Here is an 11,369-nt window from a genome sequence, read left to right as displayed (position 1 = left end):
AGTGAACAAGTACAACAGTATGCTTTGTATTTGGCCCCCCAAGAAAAGGCGTTTAATTAATATCCCACATTTTCTGATGAGCTTTCTTTGTCACCTTGAGACTGGCTAGTGGATCTGAGGTATGGAGTTAATAAAACAAGGTTTTGCGATATGATGGAAGATAGATGATTTTCTCACTAATTTAAAGATTAATTATTTTTATGCCATAAAATTTGTTTGGATTAATATATTTGAAAAAATTCAATATGGTTATATTGAAATACTTATATCATGTTAGCTATAGATATATAATTTATTTGAGAATTTAGGTAATTAAACTTTTTTTTGCCCCCCAAATTGCTATATATGATTTTAATCTCAGCCCCTTAGTCCCTTGCAACCAAATCCTACTCAGTGATAAGTGACTTTGCAAAAACCAAAGTCCGTACTTCTCAAGGCCTGCAATGGTGAATGACAGCCCAAGTCGACCCAAAAATATTGGGCCTCATTCGGGCTCAGATATTCACGCAGCATTACAACCCCTGCTTTGGTTTGGCCCATAGTGGCCCAAAATGAGTTGCTTTGGCCCATTACTGTATTGTAAATGGATTCCTTTTTCATTTTTTTCCACATTAATTAGTGCCAGATGGCCAATATCCATCCTTTCGTATAAAATTCAAATGGTTAATCTGATCCATCACTTTTTATAAGATTCATTTTGCGTTTATCGGAATATCAAATATAATTTTACCCTAAATTAATATACTCTCTTTCGTTATCTTTTTCTTATGCATTGTCTCCATTTTTCCCCTCACTCTCACATACCCACTTAGAAATAAGAGTAAAAAATGAAAAAAAAAATATTTTTTAAATGTTTATTACTTTTAACTAATTTTAACAATTTTCTTAAATCATACAATTCGATTATTTTGATCTACCATAGCTGGGTTTTTTTATACTACTTCCGATTCAAAATATAAGCTAAACTTTTTTAAAAAAGTTGATTTTTTTATAAGATAATATTCACTTTTGTTCAAGCATTTAATGAGTTTTTTTAATTTTACTTCAATATATGCTCTTTCCTCTTTAATTTATTTATTACATCTTTTACTTATTCTTTTTACTAATAAGAGTATATTAAGAAAAATAAATATATGCCTCACACATTTATTGTTTTAAATTGATTTTAGTTATTTTTTGAATAAATGTAAATGAATAAAATTTAGTTCATATTTTAAATAGGAAGCAGTATCTTATAAAAATGACTGGATTCGGATGCAGTTATTGTAACTTTTCTCTTCCCCCCCCCCTAAAAAAAACATTTCTGCGTTCATGTAATCATCATTCCTACCTCAGGTCCCATTTAATTCACTGGCGTAAGTAGGTAAGCGTCATTAATAATTGTGACTGGCAAAAAAAAAAAAAAAGAAAGAAAGAAAATGATTGTGGGAGACCAGGTGAGGCCCATGAGTGTTTCTGGTGTACATGAGCGGCAGAGCAATGGGCCACGTTTTAAATTATAGCCCAATAAATCAATTTGTCCGTACTTGTGCGGAGCAGCCCCAATTTAATGCCCCGATTTAACCGGTGGGACCCCCCCGGCTATTCCATTTCCCCCCATCCGTTTCTTTGTTTCCTTGTAATTTATTGTGAGTAATAATTAATCACGTGACCGCCACGCCATTAATTCCCAATTAATCCAATTCATATGTGGTCGTGGCTCATTTTCCCACTTCCAATTTTTGACACGGATTCTAATGTTAGGTTTGCTTTGATTTTGATTAAAAACCAAATCTAACCTAAAGATATTAAAGTTTTGGACATATTCAACTTAAGATTAAGCAAGATTGGCCTACTTTGGTCATCTGCTTAAGTTAGTTTTAGTGGCGGAGGGAGGGATGACGTGGCATTATAATCCTATAAGTTTTTTGATTTATACGAAATAAATATGTCAACGCTGGGTTCAAATCCAAGATATTGTTTAAGTATGATGATACTGTTGGACAACTAGTCGTCAAGTATGAATTCATAATTTGACTTTTAATTTATTGTTCTGCAAATCATATTAAGTATATGTAAATTTTAAAAAGTTATTGTTTTGAGATAAATTTGATAAAATTTAAAGTTATTTTTATTAGCATGAAATATGTTTGGAATTTTTTTAAGTAGGTATAAACAAGTTAAGTTAAATTTTGCACTGTATCTTATTCAGTAGAAAATTTAGTATTAAAATAAAGTTTAGTATAAAAAAAGAGAATTTATTAGTTACACACGGGGAATTTAGTAATATAGAAATTACTCAATGTGACTATGAAATCTTCTTTGTTTTACTAATAATTATATAATACACACACATGTATGCATGCATATGTATATTCAAAGAACCAAATTAATGTTAGTTTTAAATAAAGGAAAAATGTTAAATATTTTGTAAAAAAAATATTATTTAAAATTTGATAATATATATTATAGATAAAAATAAAAGATTATCTTGACAAAAAACGAGTTCATTAAAAGCATATTAAATTCATCTAAATTTATTACATTATATTAGTTTTACAAAATTAGGGAGAATGATAATTAGGTCTCAAGACTTTAATTTAGTGGTAGTTAAGCCCCCCCCCAAAAACAAGTTACTCTGCTAAAGAATATGTTGCAAACAATTATAAATATGAAAATTTACTTTGCAAATTATGATATTTAATTGTCATTAGTTTTATTATTTATAACCAAAACTCTTATATTTCTAACTATCTAAATTGATATTCTTAATTTATCTTATAATAAATTTTTTTCAAGAACTTAACATTTTCTGGCCAAAGTGTCATTCTGTCATAAATCTATTGGCATCTAAATTATAAAAAAATCAGCATCCATGAAACAGACAGTTAAGTCGCATGGGTATACAGTTTTGACTTTCATTGCCAAATATCAAGCACATGCTTTTGGTGGCAGTGCACCTATGAATTGAAACCTTAATGCCTTCGGAATCGGTGGAACTATTTTTTTAAAATTAATTAATATTATATTAACGTGGAAATAATACACACACACACAGCAAGAAGTATTATTTATGAATCGTAATCAACACCAAAAATGCCAAAAAAACCTTTTTTTGGAAATAGTGCATTTCTCATTTTAATCAATAGTATTTTAATATAAATATAAAATTTATATCAGAATGCACTTATTTAGCTAAATTATATATTTGGTCATTTAACTTTATATTTCTTTAACTTTAAAAGATATATTTTTAGTCATTTAATCCTAAATTATTAGTCCTAAATGATGATTTTTTGTAATAATTATGATTGTTTTAAAAATTAAATCTAATATATTAATATTTTACAATAACTTATTAACATCGAGGATTCAATATGATCATTGTTTGTTAACAGTTTTAAGGTTAAAGGATTGAAACTATACTTTTTAAAGTTAAGAGATTAAATTAAAATATCGTATAAAGTTAACAGATTTGTTTAGCTTTTTATGAATCATTCACAATGTGACTATTTTTTCATATTTTATATGATACTTAAAGAAAACATATTTCTGTATTACACAAGATTAGTAACCAAGTCACATTATTGTTCACTTCACATGCCATTGTCTAACTCCATGTAACGTCTAAAAAAGCAAAAAAAAAAAAAAAAGGGAATACGTTGAACCATTTGATTTCACCATTAATTAATTTTTACTATTAATGTAACGTATAAAATTTATAACAGATTATAAATATTAAACAACACATTTTATTCTTCATGATTCACATATTGTACTAGAAGGCAAATTTATAAAATATAGGATTGAAAACGAAACACGGTATTTACTACAAGTCTATCAACCAGCAGTATGACTCATTCATCTGATTTCCTTTAAATGTCATCCCAAAAAAAAAAAAAACAAAACAGAACTAATTTCATTAATAAAATAGGAGTTTTATATTTTATTAATATCTGAGTGGATAACTCATCAGAAAAATCAAAATGCCTCATCTTCACTTCCCAGCGAGGAACCAACGTACCTGTAAGCCGCTGGTAGTTGGGTCTTCTATTTTTGTTCATATGGTATGGAAGGTTAGATGCGTTGACAGTTGACTCACTCACCCTTCAAATTTCAATCCCTTTCTTTCCAAACACTCCTATCTTTCAAGTTTTTTAACCTACCTACTCTATAGTCTATACTCTATAGTACTATTTCTCTCTCTCTCTCTCTCTCTCTCTCCTCAATATATACTCAACTTATTGTAGTTTCATTGTCCTTTTACTACTCTCATATTTGCCAAAAGAGTCTGTGTCTCTCAATCTCTCACATGGCACCAAAAAGCCAGACTGAGTCATCCATTGGGAAATTCATTAACCGAGGAGCTTGGACTCCCGAGGAAGATCGAAAGCTTGCTCAGTGCATTGAACTTCATGGAGCCAAGAGGTGGAAGACCATTGCTCTTAAATCAGGTTCCTTATTTCACTCTCTATCTATCCTGTCTATACCAAAGCCAAGTTTTTCACTTCATTCTTCTTCTTCTTCTTCCTCCTCATTAACCTTTTCTGGGTTCTCTGTTTTGTACTTGCTTTTGCAGGTTTAAACAGGTGTGGCAAGAGTTGCAGGCTGAGATGGCTCAACTATCTGAGGCCAAACATCAAGAGAGGCAACATTTCACTTGAAGAAGAAGATTTGATTCTTAGGCTTCACAAACTCCTCGGAAATAGGTGCTTCTTATACTCATGTTTTCTATATAATTTCAAGCAAAACACATTCTTTAATTTGCACAGTGAATAAAAGCTAACCCAGTAGGAGTAAATATATATCAGTAGAAGCAAATCTTGCATATATCTCTATGCTTTAGAAACAACGAAAGAAAGAAACAGATTGAATGAGCACACATGTCAGTTTAGTTTCTGCACTGTATAATATATTTGTTAGCCAATCGGTGTAAGAAATTTCTTTCCTATAAGTGTGGAAGATGTTAAAATTCACAGTCCTGACATGATAGTTCCTTGATACATGGTAGAGACAATTTTAGTAAATTTTTTTATATTATTATGATTACATTCGCATGTCTCATAAATAGGAAGAGCCAACTCAATCCCTTAAAACATACTACTCCTAAAGACATCGATTCCTGTGGGATCATAGTACTTGAAGCGAGTCAGCACTGAAACATTATGAGAATTTAAAGTTCCTGTTAAGTGGTTGTTGGATAGAGTTATTGTATCTGACATTAAATTTTGTGTGCAGGTGGTCGCTGATAGCTGGGAGACTTCCGGGACGAACAGACAATGAAATAAAAAACTATTGGAATTCTCATTTGTGCAAAAAAGTGAATCGGGAAGAGGAGAAGAAGAAGAAGCCAAACACTGCAACCCCACAAGAAAGCACACCCCAACATACCTGGGATAGTGCTCTCGTGGAGAATGAGGAAGCCATTAAAGGAAATGGACCTGTGAACTCAGAAGTTAGCTTTGATGTGAATGAGTTCCTTGATTTCTCTCCCAGAGATGGATGCTTTCGTGAGTTGGATTGGATGACCAAGTATCTAGAACTAGATGAGTTTCCAGGGAGCAGTGGACAGTTTTGATCCTAAAAAAGTTTCATAAGAAAATTAATGCCCCGTGGATTTTGGAGAAACCAAGTGATCTAGGACGGTGTTGGAGAAACAAAAGAGCTTGGTGATCATTTTAGGGTTCACAAGTTTGTGCCTTTCCTTGCTTGAAATTTACTGAATAATTTTCTTTAGGGCTTTAGAGGATCCCAATATGAAGATTGATATCTGTAATTAAGTAGAGAGTTTGGTGTTTTCTCTTCTGTGAAGAATCAGATGTGTTCTGTATCTGTATCTGAACTAGTCATTTCTTTGTGATGTGAAATGAACGGTCGGCTGACAATGCAAAGCCTTGTGAAGGAGTGTATCATATATAACAAGATGTAGCAGAGCGCATTAATTCTCATTCCATTATTTCAGACAGCTAGGGTTTCTCTGCTTGATTATGATAGGGAAAATTTGTCTCCTTATCATCAGCACGTGATTAGATAACAGCAAATGCATGAATGCCTCTCGGGTAAGAAAAATCGTTTTAGATCCAATGAGTAAATGCTTTTTCCATATACTTCCAAACAATGAAGCAATAAAAGGCTGTCAAAATTCTGCATATAGAAATGAATGGCTTTAAAACACACAGGCCAAAAAACACAACACTACCGAAGTCATCTGCTCAATAAATGCTGAAAGAATAACTACGTCCGTGGGATTTGAATATTGTTTAGCCTGTTGAACCATATTGAATGCAAAATCATGTGGAACAGATCATATCTTATTGGTTTTGGGTTCCAGAGGAAATGCTTCTGCACCATCTTCACATTAGTTTGCATGGCAAGATATCTTGACATGGGAATGGACAATAAAATTTCCTTTAACCTGGGTATATCCTTCTCAGCCACCACCACTGAGAATGCATTCCAATCCAAGACCTCACTGAGAGGGAGGACGAAATTATCTGCGATGATCACAGGAACACACTCATAATATATGGCCTCGACAATCCTCGGGCTATTCACTTCATAGCCCATTGGACATAGACAATATTTACTTGATTTCATGTGCTGGATGTAAGTCATCCTTTTGGAAACTAGTTGAGGTAAACGCTGATAAATTTTCATGTCTTCATCCTTTTCACCACCCCAATGCTTAAGAAGCTTGGGACGTACTCGACCGTGCATGCTTCCAGCAAAGAAGGCGAGAATTGGACGTTGTGACACTTTATTCCCACCAACATGTCTTAGAGGTCTTCTGGGTGCCCTTATGGTTGTTTCTGGGAGCGAAACATCTCTTCCCGCAATGAAGATTCTTTCCGACGTATCAGCATTACATAGAGCTTTAATGCTGTTTCTGGCCAGTTCATCATGCTCAGTTACTGTATAAGGACCCTGCAAAGATTACATAGAGCTTCTTGTCAGACCAATGTGACTCATAAAGACCAAAATACAAAGAAGAAAATATATTTTATTCCTCTGAAACAAAGGTTAATTATAATTTTAACATACTGACTTTAAATGTAACAAAATAACCTGTTATTTCGGGAAAAAAACTCAGAAGCCTAAATGTTTGTCTTCCTTAACATTAACAGGCCATGCAAAAAACATTGTTTTTTTCTTTCTTTAAAATTCTTCCCTATTGCCCCAAATTGGCTTATTATATATGAGCTAAATCTATTTCTTTAAATCTCCAATTTTAATAAGCTTCCATCTTCTGTGCATGGACTGTAATGAACACAATCAAAATCGTGAAAGGGAAAAGGGCTACAGTTTTCCGGCTTGGGTCAGGGGACAAGGGATTTCATTTGTTGACATACGCTCCCCAAAAAATCTGACCTTAGATAAGACTGGAAATTAACATTTATTAATTTTTTATAAAATAGGGTGATTTGTTACATTTTCAAGTTGATATACTGAAGTTGTAATTAGGCACTAGTCAAAAGGGGAAAATGTATCATACAAAATATAATATTTATAACAAATTGCATGGTTAGTAAGCCATGAAATCATGTCTAGTTTTTTTCCAACAAGAAAAAGGAAATTCTAGGGCTCAAGGCAATCATCGCATTTCTTCCAAACAAATAATTGGATTCAAGTCAGCAACAAATTTATGGAGAATAGAGATATGCCACATACCCAATCATGGCAAGCAACGAGGAAATGGTCTGATCCATGTGAGAGATTCCAGAATGGATACTTTGCGGCAATCTTGTTCACATAGTTCCTCAGAAAGATGGCCAACGGTTTCAAAGAATGAGATCCAGGCACATAGAGTGCCATCTCCAGTTGACGTGCACTATATGGCAAATAAAATAAGTGAGCTTTTCTAGGGTCTTTGGTAACAAACTGCTTGTTTTCCCGCATTAACTTCATAAACCATCCTTCAGAAGCATAGATTCCCTTGAGGAAAGGTTTATGGAAAATGGGTCTCGATCCATCAGGATAAATATAAACTTCAAGTATTGCTTCCATCAATTCGTAACTCCTGAAATCGAGGCAAAACATTTCTTTGAGATGTCTTTTCACAAATTTTCAACTAGGACAAAGTAATGAAAACAATGAGTGTGTTATGTTATATGACATTACAGTACAATATATAGACATAATTAGCAGCCACTTTCTATATTTTACACAATACCAGCAAATGTCCTAGATTATGAACTGAGTTGTGAACAGTACACACTACGATTACCTTTTTCTCTCATGCCACATGAATAATGCCCATGCACAGGACGACGAGAAATTTTCAAAATGAACTAGAAGAATAGAGTTAAGTACAATGAAATACAGAGCCAAAGGTGTTCGCTAATGGAAGATTAATATTCTACAATAACATATGTTTTTGAAATCTTCTAACTCTTTGCATTATGCAACGATATCACAAGTTGGGACATACTAAATCCCTGCGGTTGAAGCTTTGCAGGTGCTTTAATTCATCCCTAAGGTGACTTTGATAGTTAAATCCTGGATCTATTTCCATTTTCACAATTCCAAGTCCAATGAACTTCATGGAGTGTTCTAAAGCTAGAAACTCTGCCTTAATTTGATCAGCTTCTTAATAAACATGATCATAAATTCATATAGAAGCCTTTATAGACTCACTAGCAGCATAAGCATACGGTAGAGACATCAAGTTGCACAGCAAACAGTCAGCCCACATTGATTAGAATCACAGAGGTTTTAGAGCTAGGAGAAAAATGGTTGCCCTTCCCCCCACTTTGAACAGTCACAAGCGAAAAATAGCTTTCTGATTTTAGAGTGGTAGACTCTTACTATGCAGGACTCTTTACTCAGTAATTAGCATGCATAAATCATGATAGTAACCTACAAAAGAACATGACATAAGCAAAACAAAGGATTTTCCCCCCTGATGCAGTACCTTTTGAAAACAGAAATGTTCCTGAACAGAGGACTGTAGAGATCTGAATCTTCGACAACTTGAGGCGCATGTTCAATCTCATTCTTTGCATATGCAAGGGCCGCATTCGGTGGCATAGAACGTATGTGCCTCTGAGATATATATCAAGTAAATTATTTGTGACACCTCTCCCAATCATACTTAAAAGAAGAAAGAAGTACGCTCAGAATCTCATCAACTCCTACCTGCAATCTGGAAGGGACCAATCCATGAGGAGGGGAATGTGTAATGATTGCTGTTGTATGGGCAACCTTTTTGTCCTCCTTTCCGCCATATACAGAAATATTGCTTCGATGAGCTTCCACACTATCTGATTCAACTGGAACTGATTGTTCTGACCTGTTAGACACATTAGGTGAAATGATAGAGGCAGGTTGGTGGCTAAGGTGAACCTGTTGATGTCTGGCCTCTTCTAGAAATTCATTTGACTCCCTAGTGTTGATCAAGGATTGATTTGATGAAACTGATTCAAGAGGAGAAAGGTACTCCTTGTTCAATTGATGACTCTGTACAAGCATCAGAAACACAATGACAGATATTGCCAAAGTGGCCCCTATAAAAATTAATCTTCTCCAATCAATTTTGTGTCTAGAGCACCGCCGTGATAATTTTCTCATAGTGATGAAAGCAGAATGCCTTAATGCTTTTCTCATATCATTATATAAAGCAGATTTCCAATGCTTCCAATAGAATACATAAATCTCCTCAGTGATACTACTTTTGAGTATTAAACTCTGAGTAAATAAAACAGGTCCATTCCAGACTTCAGAACTTGAATTCTATTTTGTGATTTTAAGTTCCTAGAGACACCAAAACATACTGACAATCAGAAACTTTTATAAATATTAAAAATTTAAGATGAAGAAAAAGAACAATGACAACCACAGCTTACTTTCCTTCAAAGGCAAGCAAACAATCAAACATTTGGATGGAAAAAGTTCACAATAGACTTATGACAATATGAAACTACTATTTGCACTCAAAGGCACCACAAACACTTCTTCCTTGCAGGTTTTCCTTTTTAAAAGGAAATGGTTAAATTAATTCCGATGCACGAGTAGTGCCTGAGTGCTCACTGCAATTTCAAAAGCCATCAGGCGTTGAAACTACAATATTATCAGAAATTCAAAATCTCCGTATTTGGCATTTTTTAGGCACCCAAATTTGAACCTGGTGCGTGCTGTGTGAACAGCTGTTCACAAATTAACTTTTCTTACGTGTTAGACCAAGTGACTGTGAGTCTCTAAAACTATAACTTCATGACTTATTGACGTAATTTCCCTTAGTATGCGCAAGAACCTCGTGATCCGGATTCAGAGGCCTAATTGGATCATATTGAGCTTATATAGAAATTCTACAGTCACTACAAATGGAAATCCTTGTCTAACAATCCTAACTCGTAGCCATCTACAATCATTTGGGTTCCATATATGAATTACTCTGTTCGATCAGAAGCAAACAACAATAAATATCTTCAATTATTGATCTGTCTATAGTTTCCAATTTCCATCAGGACACGAGCAAATAGATCATACATGGAAAACGAAAAGCTAAATTTAAATATAAGCATATATACATGGGATAGATATTGAGCAAACGCGAAAAGAAGACGACGAAGAAGAAGAAGAAGGGTATATAAAGCATACCTGTTCCTGATTCAGACGGCAGGAATAAAGACGATGGTGGATCTGATGAGCGTGGTGGAAGGTGGTAACGAAAAGTCAAAGCTGAAGTGGCGAGAGTTGTTTTGTATGGAGGAGCCTTGCTTCCTTTCACATGCCGTACTTTTCACTTTACTTTTTTGACTTCGATAGCAGCAAATCTAAGCGGAGATTGTGCTGTTTCTTCTTCATCGTCCACGCTTACAGCTATACACTCCTCTCCCCGCCCCCCCTCCTGTCATTTGTTGCTGGAGATATGGAAAGTCAGGTGAATATTAACATTTTAATAATTTTCTTCCCTTCCACACTTTTTGATAGCATCTCTCTCTTTTTTTTTGGGCAGTCATATTGTCATTTTATTTAAGGTTTAATCAGCAAGAAATGTATGTCGGCCAAAAGAAAAAAAATCAGCAAGAAATATATTCCAGAATCTTATTTATAAAACAGAGAAAAAATTATTTTCTTACTACTATTTATAAATTATTTTATTAAATTTTTAGAATGAATGTATTATTTTGTCATTAATTTATTATAGTGTAAATAGTTATCTTTTTTAAAAATATATATATTAAATAGAAGTAAAATTGAAAAGCTATTATATCTTAATATAGAGTTAATACAGTTTGAGATTTTTCTTAATATGTGTAAAACATATTGAGCATGCCTAAGAGGGCATTCGACTTCATTATCATATTTTATCTATTTTATTTTTATGTAGTAAATATTATAAGTAATTAATTTATATAATTAATTTAATAATGAATGATATAACTTAAAAA

The 11,369-nt window shown here is 33.5% G+C and overlaps 2 protein-coding genes across 2 annotated transcripts; one reads left to right on the top strand and one right to left on the bottom strand.

Annotated features, from left to right (window-relative positions):
- Positions 1 to 4,259: 4,259 nt before the first annotated feature.
- LOC114711588 (transcription factor MYB114-like) lies at positions 4,260 to 5,846 on the top strand. The gene is made up of 3 exons (XM_028896003.1): positions 4,260 to 4,433; positions 4,559 to 4,688; positions 5,218 to 5,846. Exons 1-3 carry the CDS (start codon positions 4,292 to 4,294, stop codon positions 5,555 to 5,557), a joined length of 612 nt encoding a protein of 203 aa, XP_028751836.1. The 5' UTR covers positions 4,260 to 4,291; the 3' UTR covers positions 5,558 to 5,846.
- Positions 5,847 to 6,051: 205 nt separating this feature from the next.
- Positions 6,052 to 10,650, bottom strand: LOC114711584 (probable glycosyltransferase At5g25310; the record flags this gene model as incomplete). The annotated part of the gene is made up of 5 exons (XM_028895999.1): positions 6,052 to 6,903; positions 7,648 to 7,996; positions 8,891 to 9,021; positions 9,115 to 9,435; positions 10,576 to 10,650. Coding segments are annotated over 5 exons (1,566 nt in total), but the record flags the coding sequence as incomplete, so codon positions are not given.
- Positions 10,651 to 11,369: the final 719 nt, after the last annotated feature.

Source organism: Neltuma alba, unplaced genomic scaffold, assembly GCF_004799145.2.
Source record: "Neltuma alba isolate B1F8T4 unplaced genomic scaffold, ASM479914v2 tig00011299_pilon, whole genome shotgun sequence".
In the NCBI taxonomy this organism is placed as follows: domain Eukaryota; kingdom Viridiplantae; phylum Streptophyta; class Magnoliopsida; order Fabales; family Fabaceae; genus Neltuma; species Neltuma alba.
The sequence above is the reverse complement of the archived record's forward strand: the minus strand, read 5'-3'. Positions and strand labels throughout refer to the sequence as shown.

Excerpts from the sequence above, each read along its gene's own strand:
- LOC114711588 (XM_028896003.1), top strand. The coding sequence starts at position 4,292 with ATGGCACCAAAAAGCCAGACTGAGTCATCCATTGGGAAATTCATTAAC. Across the intron at positions 4,434-4,558 it reads GACCATTGCTCTTAAATCAG|GTTTAAACAGGTGTGGCAAG; the intron begins GTTCCTTATTTC and ends TTGCTTTTGCAG. Across the intron at positions 4,689-5,217 it reads CACAAACTCCTCGGAAATAG|GTGGTCGCTGATAGCTGGGA; the intron begins GTGCTTCTTATA and ends TTTTGTGTGCAG.